At 38.8% G+C, this 20,119-nt stretch overlaps 2 protein-coding genes across 2 annotated transcripts in view; both read left to right on the top strand.

Annotated features, from left to right (window-relative positions):
• LOC127987854 (mast cell protease 4-like) overlaps positions 1 to 20,119 on the top strand; it is a 177,004-nt gene that overhangs the window by 125,775 nt on the left and 31,110 nt on the right. The gene's annotated exons all lie outside the window — the stretch shown is intronic.
• Positions 563 to 1,863, top strand: LOC127987867 (granzyme F-like). Its single transcript, XM_052590245.1, has 5 exons — positions 563 to 722; positions 812 to 968; positions 1,054 to 1,192; positions 1,323 to 1,571; positions 1,679 to 1,863. The coding sequence occupies exons 1-5, from the start codon at positions 665 to 667 to the stop codon at positions 1,835 to 1,837; spliced, it is 762 nt and encodes a 253-aa protein (XP_052446205.1). The 5' UTR covers positions 563 to 664; the 3' UTR covers positions 1,838 to 1,863.

The raw sequence follows: 20,119 nt of genomic DNA on the forward strand, positions 1-20,119 counted from the left end.
GATTGGTACCAATGTTCTGCCATAGATGTAAAGATATAGTCAACTAAATATAATAATATTAGTTTAAAGTTAATGTTAACATTTGCTAACTGCTTTTAAATAAAAATATCTTTAAATCAGAGCCTGGGCTCAGGGCCTGATCCCATAGACAGATCGCTCAACCACTCAGCTGTTAATCTATAAAATTGTGCCTTGCTTCTGAGAAATGTTTTTTTTTAAAATAATGAAATAGCATGAAAAGTGCTGAACACGTTTCTTTGTGCGAGTCTGTGGGTATGTGTGTTTGTACTGAGAAGGAGATCAGAAAAAAGTAAAAAAAAATATATATATTTGCTGTGGCAAAGTTCTTTGAAATAACTGAAATAATAAATATCTATAAAAAAAAGCATTTGTAGGTAAAAAACAAAACAAAAAAAACTACAGTTCTATTATGACCTGTAAATTATTAAAGAATCAAAATGCATGCATGCATGCTTCATTTTGTATATCTTTAGTCTGAAGGTAAGACCGGAAGTAGGGGAACATTATCTTTTGATCACTGTGTTGCTCATATAGCAAAAAAACAACAAAAAAAAAAACAGAACTTGGTGAACTCAGTCTCTCCGCCCACTATCAAACTATATATACAGTGATTTCCAGTGAGAGCTCATTGATTGTCTTCATCATGACCATCATCTCTCTGCTCCTGCTGGCCTCTCTGCTGCCACATCTGACCTTCACTGGTGAGACTGATTAAAAAACAGCACATTATTCAAATGTTTTAAGAACATTACATTTTGATTTACTGAAGAAGCTGATTTCTCTCTCTCAGCTTCTCAGCATGTGAATGTAGGTATAGTGAATGGCACAGAAGCAAAACCCCACTCCAGACCTTACATGGTTTCTGTTCAGTTGAATAAGAAACACATCTGTGGTGGATTCCTCATTTCTGATGAGTTTGTGTTGACTGCTGGTCATTGCAGGGAAGGGTGAGGGTTTGTGTAGTTACAATAATTTTGTGACTGCTGTGCATTGTATGATGTAACTGAGCATCATGACTTTCTCTTTCAACAGGACTCAGATTCTGACGGTTGTGGTTGGTGCTCATGACTTAAGGAACAGTAAGAATTCAGATCGTATCGGAGTGCAGTTCTACATCCCACATCCAAGCTATACAATTCATCTTCCCTGGAATGACATTATGCTTTTGAGGGTAACGACTTGTAATACAGTAAATCTAGCTGTTGACAACTTCAAAAACATCACTATAATCAGCAGCAGTTCAGTTTTATAATAGATGTTTAAATTAGTTTATTTATACAAGTTGTGTTTTTGAATTACAGTTACAGGAAAAAGTCAACCTAAACAACTATGTTGAATGGATATCATTACCAAAGAAAGGTGAAGATGTCGAGGTGAATACTTGTAGTGTTGCGGGCTGGGGAAAACTGTGTACTAATTGCCAAAAGAGTGATTGTCTAATGGAGGCAAACGTGCATATAATGAACAACAGTGAATGTGAAAAGAGGTGGGAATGGATGTTTTCAGACTCACAGATGATGTGCACACATGGCCATGGTGGATCCTGCATTGTACGTACAAAAGATGATTCACACACTTTGATTCTTATGTTAATTTATGAACTGAGATTCTCAACTGATACATTATAAGGCATTTTATTGACTTTTTCTCTTAACAGGGGGATTCTGGGGGTCCTTTGGTTTGTGGAAACACTGCAGTTGGCGTCACAATATTTGGATATAAATTCCTTTGCAATTCACCTGTGAAACCTAATGTGTATATTAAGATTTCACCATATATTCCATGGATCAACAGAATAATTAGAAATGTGAAGTGAGTTCAGTTCTTAAATTCTTTTGCATAACCTGTCTTAATAAAAGTATCACTTAGCAATCATCAATCATTCAAAGTGTATTTATTGTCCTAAGCATATATGTACTGTATGTATGTGTGTGGGTGTGTCTGTGTGCATATATATAAATACTGTATTCAAATATTTGGGCTCATAAAAAAAAATGAAATATTTGTTCATTTGAATTAGGTTTAAAGTAAAACACATTATTTTTTAATGAAGTTTTTGTCACCATTTCTGAACAAGCAAACAATTATACCTCCTTGTTTTCTTTTAGTTAAAGACGCGTGTAAACTATATATATATATATATATATATATATATATATATATATATATATATATATATATATATATATAACAAAAGTATTTAAGCCCAAGCAGAGCAAACGCAAAAAATAAAGCAGAAAATGTCAATTCCAGTACAGAGTTGCCTATATTACACTCACCTAAAGGATTATTAGGAACACCTGTTCAATTTCTCATTAATGCAATTATCTAATCAACCAATCACATGGCAATTGCTTTAATGCATTTAGGGTTGTGGTCCTGGTCAAGACAATCTCCTGAACTCCAAACTGAATTTCAGAATGGGAAAGAAAGGTGATGTAAGCAATTTTGAGCATTGCATGGTTGTTGGTGCCAGACAGGCCGGTCTAAGTATTTCACAATCTGCTCAGTTACTGGGATTTTCACGCACAACCATTTCTAGGGTTTACAGAGAATGGTGTGAAAAGGGAAAAACATCCATTATGTGGCAGTCCTGTGGGCGAAAATGCCTTGTTGATGCTGAAGGTCAGAGGAGAATGGGCAGACTGATTCAAGCTGATAGAAGAGCAACTTTGACTGAAATAACCACTCGTTATGACCGAGGTATGCAGCAAAGCATTTGTGAAGCCACAACACGCACAACTTTGAGGCGGATTGGCTATCAACCTTGGCTACCAGAAATCACTTACCCCACCTCTAATGCTGAAAAATAAAAGTCTTTCCAGAGACAAAGATAATGCTGTTCTAAGCAAAGTTTCTTACAGTGCTTTCTGTTTTCTGTTCTTAAATCACTATCCCTCAAGGATACTTAAAGGGTTAGTTCACCCAAAAATGAAAATTAGCCTGTGTTGAAACCTCAGAGGCATCCTAGGTGTATATTACTGTTTTTTTTTTTTTTTTTTTTTTGACAAATACAATCAGTTATATTAAAAATTATCTCGGCCCCTCCGAGCCTTACAATAGGAGTAAGTTTGGATTTCATGTGATTTCTTATTGTGGTGGTGATATTACAATAAATTTAATTTTATTAATAAGATTCGGGAGGAGCGCGTCAGATACTTAGCCTAACCAACACAGATGGACCATAATCAAGTTATCAATCCCACAGTATAAATATCGCTGACTTACCTCTATCCATTGACGGTTTATCAGCATCCCTCCTCCACCCCATCTCCTCATTTCGAGTTCACTTTATAAATAGACGGACAGCACGCCAAATACGCATACCATACCTCAGCTAATTATATGTAAGCGTGAACTAGTGAACTCAGTTTCATGGATTCCTTTTTGTACGATCATTTAGTAAATACATTTTTATCAAAGTCATTCCAAACTTCGTGAGGCAGATGACACCATTCTGTGATCGAATACAATCAACTTGTTAACACACTCAACAGCACATTTCACACTGAGCATTCTAAACTCTGGGTTAATAGGTTGCAGTGTAATTGAGTGGATGAATACAGCAAACAAACTGTTCACATAACGGCTCTAGCGTTGGGCATGATCATATTTTATATTGCTGCTGTTACTGGTCTCAACAAAGACAGATGAAATATAGTACCTGTATAAAATGATAAAAAATAAACATTAGTGGCTGCAGCTTAATGACTTTGCCCTTTGACCCTAACGTCATTCCTCATCACTCTAGTGCAGTGCGCCACCTACAGGCCTCTTTCAGAATACGCTTAATTCTATGTAACATTAGATTAACTTTTTTAGACTCTTTTAAATACTTGAACTGAAGAAAGAGAGAGAGAAAAATAATTGTGGGGTACCTATTATTACTCAATACTTTTATTTTTTACTGTAATATTTTCAGTCCGTCACACTGACGGTGTTGTGAAGGTTAATTTGGGAATGTAATAGGTTACAGATTACAAGTTACCCGATTTACAGTAGTAAGCTACTCAACACTGATTACAATCAGACTTTCTAAATCCTACATCACTTGAATTGAGTTTATAATAATTTTAAAGCACAGCCACTATGAAATAAGTCTTTCTTTGAGATCATTCTGAGATTAAATACAGATATAGGACCATAACAAGAAATAGTTTGGCAGCTATGATTTGGCCTGTCGCAATAATAAATATATCGACTTATCGCGAAATATATGGACATGACCTCAATAATTTTTGGTGATGAAATAAATTGGCCATTATATTTACAAAAAAATTTAAGTCATGTGTTTTGTTTTTTTTTTACATTCCATTTGTGCCTGTGTCTTTTGCAGCTTCTTGTATATAATTTGGTGTCGTAATGTGGTTTTAGCTCAAATAAAAAAAATAAAAAAATGCTTCTACAAAAAAAGTTTCATCTGCAAAAATAAATAAATAAATAAAATACATCTTATAGGTGATTTGTGCATTTTTCTTTTTTTTTGTACTTGTTAATTTGCATTTACTTTTAAATCAAGTCTTTAAGGTATCTTATATTTTTATACTTAAAGTCCATGATCTAAATATAAAAAAAAAAAAAAAAGTTTGTTGTCATTTGGAAATGTGTAGGCCTTCTTGCATTATTATGTTTTAACCTTATGATTACATATAAAATTACAATTATATCCCTAATCACAATTCTTTTTGGGGTCATATATCACACAGCAAAAATATGTTATCGTGACAGGCGATTTTTTTTTTTTTTTTTTTTATCACATCATTGACAGGAAACACTAGCATCTAAAAATAGGCTAGGAAAAAAACAGTTAATATTAAAAAAATAAAAATAAAGCATAAATCCATATAGCAAATAAAACAATTATAATAAGCATGTGTCCAATTTTGTGTCAAATTCCTGAAACACTGTTGTCTCATATTTTAATCACTGCAACTTATGAAACAAATAATTTAAATCTGTATTTGGGTGTGTATAAAAAAAAAAAAAAAAACGGATGCAACCTCCTTTGTAATCATCAACATTTTCATAAGAAACTGTTATTTAATTACATAATTCTCAGTAAGTGTAACTGATAAGAGTTTTATTTATTTTGAAATTAATTTATGTAATTTACTTACATGTTCCTAGCAATTTCCTGACACTGCTGCTAGGTATCAAGTTTTTCCTAAACGTATTAATCTGGTTAAGGTAGTTTGTGTGTCAATCTTTCAATGTCACATTAAATTCAATGTGAAACAATGTGATTTGAATCGCATGCAAACATTCAACAAACAACAGTAAATATGACTGCACTAAAACAGTTCCGGAGCTATTTAAGAGACTATATTTTGCCTGGAAACGCTTCCAACACGCCTGCTTGAGCCGCGCAGAAAACGCGTGCATTCTAGAAATAGAACCAAAGCCTATTTTCACGTGACACGCAAGCGTGTTGTTCAAATATTGTACCTGTCAAACAGTCTATCTTGCAGTCAATACTGTTGACGTTGTCCTTTATCAGTAGGCTTTATATTTCTGCTTAACATGAAGGTGTAGGTGTGTAAAAAAAAAAAGTTGAAATTGTTGTGGTTAAGACAAGAGCCTGGTCTGTTGGCGGCCTCCCTCTATGTCACCTACAGCAGCAGCAGCGCGCCAGCGCCGTGTCAGGCACGATTCTGGTGTGTAAAGACACAGAAAATGCGAACCAGCTGCCACGCAACTGACACGCAGCAGAAATGCCAATCTCACACCATGCAGCCAGTGTGTCACCAGCCTGAGGTCTTTCGTTCTATTCATAAAATGTCAAGAGATAAACTTCCTGCCAAATGATTTCACTATCTACCAAAATAGCTCAAGATTAGAACAAGTTTGTAATCTCTTCAACTCTACAACTAACCACCAGGGGCAACCATCTTTATAAATTAGACCACTACTCTAAATGGACTATATTGGCAGGCTACTTTATGTAGACCTATATATATATATATATATATGCCATAATAGAGTACCAGCACCTCTTTTGGGCCACTTAAAGCACTGGTCCAAAGTTATGTTCTCTGATTAAAGTAAATTTTGCATTTCCTTTGGAAATCAGGGTCCCAGAGTCTAGAGGAAGAAAGGAGAGGCACACAATCCATGTTATTGGGGTCCAGTGTAAAGTTTCCACAGTCAGTGATGGTTTGCGGTGCCATGTCATCTGCTGGTGTTGGTCCACTGTGTTTTCTGAGGTCCAAGGTCAACAGGCATATACCAGGAAGTTTTCGAGCACTACATGCTTCCTGATGCTGACCAACTTTATGGAGATGGAGATTTAATTTTCTAACAGGACTTGGCACCTGCAAACAGTGCCAAAGCTACCAGTACCTAATTTAAGTACCATAGTATCCCTGTTCTTAATTTGCCAGCAAACTCGCCTGACCTTAACCCCAATGAAAATCTATGGTGTATTGAGAAGAGGAAGATGCGATATGCCAGACCCAACAATGCAGAGGAGGCCACTATCAGAGCAACCTGGGCTCTCATAATACCTGAGCAATGCCACAGACTGATCGACTCCATGCCACGCTGCATTGCTGCAGTAATTCAGGCCAAAGGAGCCCCAAATAAGTATTGAGTGCTGTAGGATGGGCGGAGGGCTGGAGTGAGATGCCAGGGATGGATGAACACGCTGCCATCGGTCCACAATGTGGAGGGGCAGCTGCCATCCGTGAGGGAGCAGAGGAGTCGGTGCCGTTCGCCAGGGAGCCATAGCCTGCTGCTGTCCGCCATGATGGGGAGAGGCAGGGAACGGAGGACTCCTGCCGGCTGGCCAAAACCAGCCATCGCCGTCCACCGGGTGGCGGAGGAGTGTCGTGCCATCCACCGAGGGCCATCCAGTGCCACCTCCAGGCACCGCGGAGGAGTTCACTCAGCTGGTGAAGGGCTGAGCGGCAGTGTGTCTGGGAACCGGGACAAATATTTTTATTTTTCTCTCCTCTCTCCCCCCTAGAAGGAAGAAGATATTGTTTGGATGAGAAATTATCCACAGTCTATTGCTCTTAACCACTTAACAGCTAAGCGGTCTCAAAAATGGAAAAGCCCTTACTGTATTCTGAAACCAGTTGGGACCACTTAACTATTGCATATTACTAGAATCCACAGGTGAGGATGTTCGCACGGTGCACATATCCAAACAGAAATAAAAAAATTGGGACCAAAAGTTATTCAGACACGTTGACCAGACCATGATTTGCTTGGGGGGGTGGGGGGGGGGGTATGTTTATTTTTATTGCTAATTCAACATTTTTACAACACAGACTGAACAAAATGAAGCATTGATTAGTAAATGTTCAACAAATTATTGATAATTGTGTGAATATTGTCATAATAACAGTTGTCTGAAGTTTTGGTTGATTGTAATCCATTACACATCTTTCTATCAAATTTAAGTGACATTATCAATATGAATTTGTTCACAGACAAGTTTTTGTCATATTTCATTACCAATTTATAAACTATAGAAAATAAACTGTGATAATGTAAGAAATGTTGAAGGTGTCTGAATAAATTTTGGTTTGACTGTATAATTATTTTACATTAAAGACTATGAAGTGATATTTTTACATTTGATTATTCGGTTTCTGTAGCTGGACACCTACAACCTTGTGTAAATAGCACAAATAAATATAGAACTAAAATACAAGTAAACAATTTCAAACAGGGCCCACTGGTACAACCTACACCGGGGCCCTGCAAACCCCGGCTACGGCCCTTCATGAAGTCAAGTGTGGCCAAGTGTCTCAGATTACTTGCTTGTGCAAACCGGGTGTTTACACCAAAACCTCGGAGAAGATTGGTTGTGCATTGGTCACCGGTTGCAACATCATTCAAGACTGGTTCCTGCCACAGGTACTTCGTACTTCAGTTTCTCTTCCTTTGTTAAAAGCCTGCCGAAGCTCCAAAACTCCTTCACCAGACTTGTATATTATTTCAGAACTATAATAATATAAATCATGCAGTTATGAGAGTAAAAGAAAGAGGGTGTGAGTAAGCATGTGTAAATGATCTAATTTGCACAGCTTGACAGTATTAGTAACAGTAATGCCACAAGCTTAACTAAATAAAATCTGGTTGGCTCATGACCAGTTCCTACAGACAGATAGCTCAACCACTCAGCTATCTATCTATGACATCTGGTCTTGTTTCTGAGAAATATTTTTCAGTAGTGAAAAAAGTTGATGTAATAGCGTGGTAAAGCTGATACGTTTCTGTTTGTGGGTCTGTGAGTTAATTTTTTGTACATTGATGGGAGAGCAGCAAACAAGATCATTTTTATAGATAATAAAAAATCATTTTGTATAAAAAATGCAAATATTTTGTCATTTTTATATTTATTTGTTTTATCAGTATATTTGTGGTGTTGGATTCTTTGCTGTACTAGGGTGCAAAGCTCTTATTAATTTGGTAAACTGGTAATGTGGTCAAGACCCTCCTGGACCAACTTTGGCCATGCAGTTACAGAAGAAAAAAAATCAGCAGTTTGGGATGTCTGTCAGCTAATCAGAATCAATCATTTTAGAGCATTTATTTTTTATTTTTAATAATGCTTAAAGGGGGGGTGAAATGCTATTTCATGCATACTGAGTTTTTTACACTGTTAAAGAGTTGGATACCCATGCTAAACATGGACAAAGTTTCAAAAATTAAGTTGTACGTTTGAAGGAGTATTTCTGTTCCAAAAATACTCCTTCCGGTTTGTCACAAGTTTCAGAAAGTTTTTTTCGAGTATGGCTCTGTGTGACGTTAGATGGAGCGGAATTTCCTTATATGGGTCCTTAGGGCACTTCTGCCCGTATAGCAGAGCACTGAGAGGCTGAGCACAGACTCACTGATCAGAGCGAGAGCGTCGCGAAATGTCACAAAAGGAGTGTTTTTGGTTGCCAGGGCAAGACAACCCTGCACAGATTACCAAAGAAAAAACAGCATGAAGGGACCATTGGATGGAGTTTATTTTTACAGAGCATCAACGGAGTTGTGCAAGTGTTTGTGTTTGTTCCCTGCAGTTCGAAGATGCTTGTTCACAAGGCCCAGTTTGACAACGGATTTGCGTATCGTTTATTTCTTAAGGATGATGCAATCCCAACGAAAAAGGGTCACGATCGTGTGTTGGAACCGCAGGCGGTGAGTAAAACTGCTTCAAATATCTCTGCCTCCTTGTTAGTGCGTCCGCCTCCCATCGGAGACCCGGGTTCGAGCCCTGCTCGGAGCGAGTCGTTGCTGCTGCTGCTCTCGTTCAGTTTCTGCCTTTTTATAATCTGAAGAAATGTATTTCGCCACAAAGAACCTTTTGGAAGCAGAAAGGTTCTTGAGCTGTTAAAGGTTTTTTATGGAACCATTTAGACAAAAAGGTTCTTCTATCACATCGTGAAGCACCTTTATTTTTAAGAGTGAAGGAAGAAAAAATCGGTCTGCATCAGATTGTCCTTGTTTATCCTGCATCAAAATGATAAAAATCTCAGTCTTTCTGGAAGGACATTAATACCTGTTATGACACTTCATGGGCTGCATCCGAAAACTTAGGCAGATGACTTGCTGCCTTGCTGTCTAATCAGGCAATGACTTTGCAGGCAGCGTTTTTGCCCGGAGGCACATCATGAAACGGATTTCGGACAGGCTTCTGAGGCGGAGTAATGATTTAATGATCTACAGCAAAATATAGAGAGCTTTGATGATAACTGAGTGGATATTTCATTACTGCTATATAAATTTCTCGCTAGAAATTACATAAGTGGAAACGGTTTTTCAGAAACATACATTTAAACACAAACTGGCCACCGACTGCAACTTTCAGACGGCATCTTTATTTTTTGGCTTAACTCTCACAGAATGGAACGCACAGGATTGTGGGATATTGAAGGCAGCGAAGGATACATCTATGCTGCCTTCAAAAATCGTCCAGATGAAGGCATCTCAGGAGACAGGAAATGAAGCTGACATTGATTTCAGACGTGCCTTGATGCCATCCTACCTTGAAATTCGACCTCCGAAGGCATCATTTTTCAGTTTTTGGATGCAGACATGATGTTCTCGTTAACAAGGTTCGGGAGGAGCGCGTCAGATACTTTCAGATCTGCCACTTTTTCCAGACCCACGATCACTCCTACCTCGCCAAAACATGGCCGCCGAACACCACTAAGCGTTATCGCGACAGCTGCTCCTCTCGCTAAGCCACACGTCGTGGCCAATAGACCGTTCAAGGCCCCGAGCCCGAGCTCGTATCGCTCACGACCAAGACCGGGCTCTCCTCGAGCGCTGGATCGCAGCAGCAGCAGGCATTCAACCAGCCTGGGCCGCACCCCAGTTAATACCGCAGCAAGTCTCTCTCGCTTCTCGCCGCGGCTCAGCCTTTTCACCACGGCCTCCGGCCGCAGCACAGTTTGAGGCTGCCTCCTCTAGTAGCGCAGACCGCCTGTCGTAAATCAATACGTTCTTCAGGTGTAGAAGCTAACGTATGTTTCGCAGCCATATTTATCCACTTATTATCCACGTATTTTCCCTACTGCCATAGCAGTTCTCGCACCCGCAGGAGCTTTAACAAAAAAAAAAAATTAACCATACTGTTCCATTGAACAAACTTAACATAATGCATCGCTAACAATCTAACGTACATGCTAATCATATCAAAAGCCTTCAAGGGCCCAAACGTTCCCAACAATAGTTTCTACACATCACTGTACAAATTTGCCCTTGTTTTGCTAAACATTTAATTCAAATGTACACCATCTTTAATATTGAACAATTCTTTACAACAGGCATGCTACAGCAATCATAAGTCGTGACCTCAAATGTTGCTATACGTTTCAGCTATTCACTGAAATAATCTGTTCAGATTTCCCCTATAGGTGACAAAAAAAAAAAAGTCTGCTCATGAACATTTTGAAGCCCCGCCTTCTCGGTTTCTCATTAGCCCACTGCAGTGGTTAATCTGAAAATTCTCAACCAAAAATTTGAAAACTCTTAATCAATCCGTCAGCTCCATATAATTTGCCGTTTAAAAGCATAATCACCTCGACGGCTCTCGATGAATCCAGATGCATGGCACTTATTCAAGGTACACTGACAGGACAGGGAATTCCATTTTATCGTACGCTTAACTTCGAATGCAAGCACGCAAGTAACCCTCATAGCATCCCCTTTAGACAACTCAAATTGCTCTCAGTATTGAACTCTCCGCCAAGTGCTGCAAAGCGCTCCCAGTAAATAAAAAAATTATAAATTAATAAATAAATAAAATAAATAATTAGATACTAAATATATATATATATATATATATATATATATATATATATATATATATATATATATATATATATATATATAAATATAAATTCTCCAACTACCGGCAAGGCTCACCCATCCAATATAGTGACTATTGAATTCACGTCAGATTGCCTGCCGGTCGAGCAAACCTTGCCTTTTCCGACAAACTACAGGAGTAGTTACCCGTCTGATGTCAATCACCTTTATTTATATAGTGCTTTAAACAAAATACATTGCGTCAAAGCACTGAACAACATTCATTTGGAAAACAGTGTCTCAATAATGCAAAATGATAGTTAAAGGCAGTTCATCATTGAATTCAGTTATGTCATCTCTGTTCAGTTGAAATAGTGTCTGTTTTTATTTGCAATCAAGTCAATGATATCGCTGTAGATGAAGTGACCCCAACTAAGCAAGCCAGAGGCGACAGCGGCAAGGAACCGAAACTCCATCGGTGACAGAATGGAGAAAAAAACCTTGGGAGAAACCAGGCTCAGTTGGAGGGCCAGTTCTCCTCTGACCAGACGAAACCAATAGTTCAATTCCAGGCTGCAGCAAAGTCAGATTGTGCAGAAGAATCATCTGTTTCCTTTGGTCTTGTCCTGGTGGTCCTCTGAGACAAGGTCTTTTCAGGGGATCTGTATCTGGGAGTACCAGTGCAGTGTGGACAGGACCGGGCTAATATGGTCATACTTCCTGGTTCTAGTAAGAACTCTTGCTGCTGCATTTTGGACTAGCTGTAGTTTGTTTACCAAACGTGCAGAACAACCACCCACCCAATAAAGCATTACAATAGTCTAACCTTGAAGTCATAAATGCATGGATTAACATTTCTGCATTTGACATTGAGAGCATAGGCCGTAATTTAGATATATTTTTGAGATGGAAAAATGCAGTTTTTCAAATGCTAGAAACGTGGCTTTCTAAGGAAAGATTGCGATCAAGTAGCACACCTAGGTTCCTAACTGATGACGAAGAATTGACAGAGCAACCATCAAGTCTTAGACAGTGTTCTATGTTATTACAAGCAGAGTTTTTAGGCCCTATGATTAACACCTCTGTTTTTTCTGAATTTAGCAGTAAGAAATTACTCGTCATCCAATTTTTTATATCGACTATGCATTCCATTAGTTTTTCAAATTGGTGTTTCACCGGGCTGCGAGGAAATATAGAGCTGCGTATCATCAGCATAACAGTGAAAGCTAACACCATGTTTCCTGATGATATCTCCCAAGGGTAACATATAAAGCGTGAAGAGTAGCGGCCCTAGTACTGAGCCTTGAGGTACTCCATACTGCACTTGTGATCGATATGATACATCTTCATTCACTGCTACGAACTGATGGCGGTCATATAAGTACGATTTAAACCATGCTAATGCACTTCCACTGATGCCAACAAAGTGTTCAAGTCTATGCAAAAGAATGTTGTGGTCAATTGTGTCAAACGCAGCACTAAGATCCAATAAAACTAATAGAGAGATACACCCACGATCAGATGATAAGAGCAGATCATTTTTAACTCTAAGGAGAGCAGTTTCAGTACTATGATACGGTCTAAATCCTGACTGGAAATCCTCACATATACCATTTTTCTCTAAGAAGGAATATAATTGTGAGGATACCACCTTTTCTAGTATCTTGGACAGAAAAGGGAGATTCGAGATTGGTCTATAATTAACAAGTTCTCTGGGGTCAAGTTGTGGCTTTTTTATGAGAGGCTTAATAACAGCCAGTTTGAAGGTTTTGGGGACATATCCGAATGACAATGAGGAATTAATAATAGTCAGAAGAGGACCTATGACTTCTGGAAGCACCTCTTTTAAGAGCTTAGATGGTATAGGGTCTAACATACATGTTGTTGGTTTAGATGATTTAACAAGTTTATACAATTCTTCCTCTCCTATAGTAGAGAATGAGTGGAACTGTTCCTCAGGGGGTCTATAGTGCACTGTCTGATGTGATACTGTAGCTGACGGCTGAATGGTTGCAATTTTATCTCTAATAGTATCGATTTTAGAAGTAAATCATAAAGTCATTACTGTTGTGGTGTTGGGAAATGTCAACACTTGTTGAGGCTTTATTTTTCGTTAATTTAGCCACTGTATTGAATAAATACCTGGGGTTATGCTTGTTTTCTTCTAAAAGAGAAGAAAAGTAATCAGATCTAGCAGTTTTTAATGCTTTTCTATAGGATATGCTACTTTCCCGCCAAGCAATACGAAATACCTCTAGTTTTGTTTTCCTCCAGCTGCGCTCCATTTTTCGGGCTGCTCTCTTTAGGGTGCGAGTATGCTCATTATACCATGGTGTCAAACTGTTTTCCTTAACCTTCCTTAAGCGTAAAGGAGCAACTGTATTTAAAGTGCTAGAAAAGAGAGAGTCCATAGTTTCTGTTACATCATCAAGTTGTTCTGAGGTTTTGGATATGCTAAGGAATTCGGATACATCAGGAAGATAACTTAAAAAGCAGTCTTTTGTGGTAGAAGTGATGGTTCTTCGATACTTGTAACAAGAAGTAGAATTTACAATTTTGGCTATATGAAGTTTGCACAGAACTAAATAATTATCTGAGATATCATCACTTGGCTGAATAATTTCAACACTATCAACATCAATTCCATGTGACAGTATTAAATCTAGAGTATGATTTCGACAATGAGTAGGTCCTGAAACATGTTGTCTAACACCAATAGAGTTCAGAATGTCTGTAAATGCTGATCCCAATGCATCTTTTTCATTATCGACATGGATATTAAAATCACCAACTATTAAGACTTTATCTGCAGCCAGAACTAACTCGGATGTAAAATCACCAAACTCTTTAATAAAGTCTGTATGGTGCCCTGGTGGCCTGTATACAGTAGCCAGTACAAACATAACAGGGGATTTATCATTAACATTGGTTTCTCTGGATAATGTTATATGAAGCACCATTACTTCAAACGAGTTATACTTGAAGCCTGCCCTCTGAGAAATCCTGAAAACGTTGTTATAAATTGAAGCAACTCCTCCCCTTTGCCTTTTAGACGCGGCTCGTGTTTATAACAATACTCTTGGGGGGTGGACTCATTTAAAATAATGTAATCATCAGGTTTTAGCCAAGTTTCTGTCAAACAGAGCACATCTATATTATGATCAGTTATCATATTATTTACAAAAAGTGTTTTCGTAGAAATGGATCTGATATTCAATAAGCCAATCTTTATCAATTGTTTATCCATATTGCATTTGTTTTTTATTTGTTGAACCTCAATTAAATTGTTAACCTTAACTTGGCTTGGACGTTTTTTGTATTTTCTAGTTCGGGGAACAGACACAGTCTCTATAGTGTGATATCTAGGTGAAAGAGTCTCTATGTGCTGAGAATTAACTGACCTCTGTGACGGGAGGCAGCTAGCAGACGGTCGGTTTAGCCAGTCTGTCTGCTTCCTGACCTGGGCCCCAGTTAGTCAAGTATAAACACTAAGACTATGTGCCATATTTCTAGACAGAAGAGTGGCGCCACCCCAGGAGGGATGAAGACCATCTCTTTTAAACAGGTCAGGTCTGCCCCAAAAGCTCGTCCAATTGTCTATGAAACCTATGTTATTCTGTGGGCACCACTTAGACATCCAGCCATTGAGTGATAACAATCTGCTATGCATCTCGTCAACACGGTAAGCAGGGAAGGGACCAGAGCATATTACAGTGTCTGACATCGTGCTTGCAAGTTCACACACCTCTTTAAAGTTATTTTTAGTGATCTCCGACTGGCGAAGTCGAACATCATTAGCGCCGGCATGAATAACAATCTTACTGTATTTACGTTTAGCATTAGCCAGCACTTTTAAATTTGCCAAGATGTCAGGCGCTCTGGCTCCCGGTAAACATTTGACTATGGTGGCTGGTGTCTCTATATTCACGTTCCATACAATAGAATCGCCAATAACTAGAGCACTTTCATCAGGTTTCTCAGTGGGTGCATCACTGAGTGGGGAGAACCTGTTTAATGTTTTGATCGGAACAGAAGAGCGGTGTTTTGACCCACGACTACGCTGCCTCACCGTCACCCAGTTGCCCTGCTGCAGGGGCTCTGCTGGAACCGGACAATGTACAGGAGTCCCTGAGCTAGACGCATCCAAAGCCGTATCTAGAGCCCTAACATTCTTACTGTCCTCAATTAAAGTTTGGATGCGCGTCTCTAATTCTGAAATCTTCTCTGTCATCCTAACTATTTCCCTGCTTTTATCACATGTGAATCCCTCATCAGCGACAGAGATAGATAAACTGTACATGTGGCAAGAGGTGCAAATAACAATTGTAGGAGAAGCCATTACTCACCGTGCTTGATGAAATATTCTTACTGCGGTTGTTTGATGAACTTGTGAAAAACTGCTGCGTGAGAGAGGAGAGGAAAGGAGAAAAGAAAACGCTAATGACAAGCTAACAAGTGCTAACGCTTTGCAGGTGTACTGCAGTCACGGAAGAGTGAACAATCAAAGTTAATCTGATAAGATTGATCGGTAATATCAGAAATATGGTGTGAATTAAGTTATATTTTACAATTTAAAAAACAAACAGACAGTGATAGTAAGAAAGATTATAGAGAAAAAATATAAAATAAAAACAGCTACACGGAGCTATGATTAGCTACAGAAGGCCAACAGGAACGATGCCGCACACTCCCATCGTACGTCGGTTAGAACCTCCCAGCTAAACAAACTTAACTTCCCCCTTACGGTCGTCGAGACTTACCCATCTGGTGCCGCAAGTATTGAGCTCCCACCAGATGCCAGCAAGGCTTACTCATTCGATGCGCGTGCTCCCTTTGGACGTCGGCGAGAGCCTCCAGGCTAGGTAAACCTTACCTTTTCTTCCTACGGCCGGCGAGACTTACCCATTCGATGCACGTGCTCCCATCGAATGCCGGCGAGAGCCTCCCGGCCACACAACTTACCTTTCCTTCTACGCTCGGAGAGGTTTACCCATTCGATGCCGCAAGCAGGAAGCTCCCATTGGATGTCGGCAAGAACCTCCCGGCTAGACAAACTTACCTTTTCCATTCTTGGGCCAGCGAGGCTCTCCTTGTCGGTCAGCCCAAAAACCTTTTTATCTGCCAAACTGAGAGGACCCAGACGTCCGTCGTCCTGAGTCTTAATCTCCAGTCGGACGCTTCATGGGCCCTCTCGGTCAGCCATTTGCCCTCCAGCCTCTGAATAGCAGGGGCTTATTAGCCAGTAGGGCCCATACGCCGACACCGTGACCTATTCCAGTCGATAAACGATTAAGAGATTATTTTATGGTGGAACTGGCTTGTCAACAACTTTGAGCGCTGCATGACAGAATAGATAATGACATCATTGAGGTTCTTGCTCTTATTACCATCTAAAATACTATTTTTTAAAACATTTCTATCAGCCAATGATAATTATAAATAATACGTCATGAGCATAGATCAGCAGCTGAGAGCGCATCTGATTGACAGATGAACCATGAGCTCTATCAGTCATTAATGTTCTGGTTATTTTATTTCAGTGTGTACAGTTTGATAATATGCAAAGAATACAAAGTAAATGTCATCATTCAGTTGAATTGTGCACATTTATTTTAGACACTTCTTGTTTTATTTAATTCATGCAATAAACGCATGTCCCTGCTGATCTGGGCTTTGATTAATTTCACGGGCAAAGTACAAAAATAAACATTTTGTATCATCATTTAAAAAAAATTTCAGCTTCATATTATAGGAAAGATACATTATACGGCCTATCCTTCAGTCATCATGGTGAGATTAGGTTCCTTTAATCTAAAAAAAAAAAAGTTTTGGAAAAGAATCGAAAGCAACTGTGAAGATTTGATTCTTGGAGTCAGGATCAAGGATTGGAATCGGAATCGATTACAAAAATTGTGGAATTGTGGAATTGAACAGCCCTAGTAAACATGTCTCTGGTGGATTCCTCATTTCTGATAGATTTGTCATGACTGCAGCACATTGCAGGAAGACGTAAGACTTCAATTTAGTCTAAACTACAATGATAAGTGAAAATAATAGGGTTAGGGTTAGGGTAATCATAGTTAAAGATCTTGTTCATTTCACTAACAAGACTTGCTTACACAGAAATAAGAAACTACCTGTGGTGGACATGCATGACTTAAAAAAAGGAGGGTTCTGATAGCATCAGAGAGAAGTGTTACCACAAGCATGCAGACTTTAACAATCACACTTTGCAGAATGACATTATGCTTTTGAGGGTAACAGTAGTTCAAATGACTCTTATAGAATGATCAGTCAGACTGTCTTTTAGTAATGATAATGTAATTGTATTACAGCTAGAGAAAGAAGTTGAACAAAACAAGATTGTCAAGACAATTTCCATACCAACAGAAGAGGGAGACATCAAAGCAGATTCTGTCTGCAGTGTTGCCAGCTGGGGAAGACTTAGGTTTAAATGGAAATAGAGCACACGTCTCATGGAAGCAGAGGTGAAGATCATGAATAACACTGAATGCAAAAATAAATGCAAAGACAACTACTCAGTGTGTGTATATGGCCATAGAGGTAGCTGTAGTGCATGTAAAAACAATATCAAGTTGAGACCATTAGTAGTGAGGAATGTCACTTTAGTTATGTATTGATCTGTGTCTCCACAAACCAAAGGACCTTCTGGATCTCCCTGTGAACACTGTAGTTGGTGTCACATTGTTTGGTGACCCTAAAGTCTGCAATAGTCATGAAAGACCTGAAGTTTATGCAAATATTTCAGAATATCCTGCATGGATCCGGTCCTTTATTGCAAATGTTAAATATTTTTTGTGATGATAAAAGGATTATTTGTTTTTATATGTTCAATAAACAAATTATGCGTCAAGCATCATTATGTGTAAGTGGTCCTTATTATTTGCAGCTTCTTAATTTTTTTTTTTTTTAAATATCTTATTTTTTTATGTTAAACATTTAAAAAAAAAAAAAATCATACAGGTTTTGAACAACTTGAGGTAGGAAATGGTGGCTAAATCTCCCATTTAGTGTATCCACGGCACCTGAGGTGTATCAATTGAAACAGTATGAACTGTTAGCAAGTCTAAAGGGAGTTGAGCCCATTGCAGATTATATTTTTGTTGCTGGATGTGGTGACAGACCAGCAAACTAAGAATGATCATGATTTTAAGCTTCATGCCCTGTTGGAGCATTGCAGAGTGGTCAAGCCACAACTTAGCTAAAAAAATTGCAATACAAGGTAACGCTCCATGGTCATATTCTTTCATCCATTGAACCAGAAAAAAAATGATGGCAATCATGAACATGATACCTAAAAGGTGCTAAAAGTGTAATGGTTTGCTAATTATTTAGCCAAGCTCATGTCCCACTTGTCGAGTGTTTGTGAACCACTGCACAGTTACTTGACAAAAACACTCTTGGCATTGGCTGTCCTTGGCCACATCGATGCCTGTGTTGTGCTATCATGATGTTACTAAGCCTGTCACAGTACACAGCACAGAGTGACTCTTACCAAAGTGGTCTTGGGTGCTGTTTTATGCAAAAAGAATAGCCTGTTGACTCTGCTTCAACAGCCCTGGCGCTGACTGAGAAAAAATATGCTCAGATTGCCAAAGATTTAAGCATTACTTCTAGAGCAGAGAGTTGGTAACAGCAGAGACTAACCACAAAACCTTAGATCTCTATCTTCAGAAAACCACTTATCATGCACCCAAGCAGCTTCAAATCATGATCATGACAATTCAACACTACAGCCTCAAGCTTGTCTACAAGCTGGGGCTTAAAATATTCATCAATTTACTTGCTGAGTTTACAGACCAGTTTACCAGCAGGATGCCATATGTTATCTGCAGAAAGAGTAGGAAGATGTACAATTCGTCAACCAAGAATACCTTTGGGCAGAAGACTTTCTGAGTAACAGTTCAATTTGCAGCACACAATCAACCGAAAGAAACCATGCTATTTCATGACATCCGCAGCAGCCCATGACAGATTGTTATCATAGACTTGTTCAGTCATTGGCAAAAGGGGATTTTTTTTTAATGTGAACCACTTCTCAGATTTTTGGGAGATTTAACTGCTTCCTGATTTATCTGCAGTGACAGTCATCAAACAAGGTCAACCAAACCGGTTGATCATAGATAATGACCCTCAGTTTGGTGCTCTGCTTCCAGCTGGGAATGTGAGCATATCACTTCCTTGCCAAGATATTATAAGTCAAATGGAAATGCTGAGTCGACTATCAAGATTGATAATAAGCTTCTCCGCAAAGACATGCACGATAGAACTGACCCATGGAAAGAAATCCTTCATTACTACTCAATACTACGGTATTCAGGTGTTTTTCAAATGAAGGATTTCTTGGACACCATGGACACCAGCCCTGCCAAAAGGTTAATGTTGCTGAGACTGAAGACATCTCTTCGAGTAAAAAAACAAGCTTCTGGAGCCTTGTGTAATGAATAGTTAGTATAATAATTCAATAGCTTCACTATTGAAAGCAGTCAGCGAAATCCTGTTATGATAGGCCAGCTCTTGATTTGCCAGAGCTGAACACAGGAGAGAGGATCTGCACTCTTTAAGGTGAGCACCTGTCTTCAGAAAGTGGCACCTCTTATCTTGTGAATGTGGGTGGATTGTCATATAGATGCAACAGAGTGCACCTAAGAGTTGACCTTTGCACAAGCATTGGACAGGAACGTACCTGAGCCCTTGATCACTTAGAATATACAGATATACAGTTGGTTTATTGTTTACATTTTTCGATTTATGAATTAGTTTGTATTGAAGCATTTTCCGGACTATTTTCAAATGGAATTGCAAATTGTATTTTCATTAGTGTTTT

The sequence above is a fragment of the Carassius gibelio genome, chromosome B22, assembly GCF_023724105.1.
Source record: "Carassius gibelio isolate Cgi1373 ecotype wild population from Czech Republic chromosome B22, carGib1.2-hapl.c, whole genome shotgun sequence".
NCBI classification, from domain to species: domain Eukaryota; kingdom Metazoa; phylum Chordata; class Actinopteri; order Cypriniformes; family Cyprinidae; genus Carassius; species Carassius gibelio.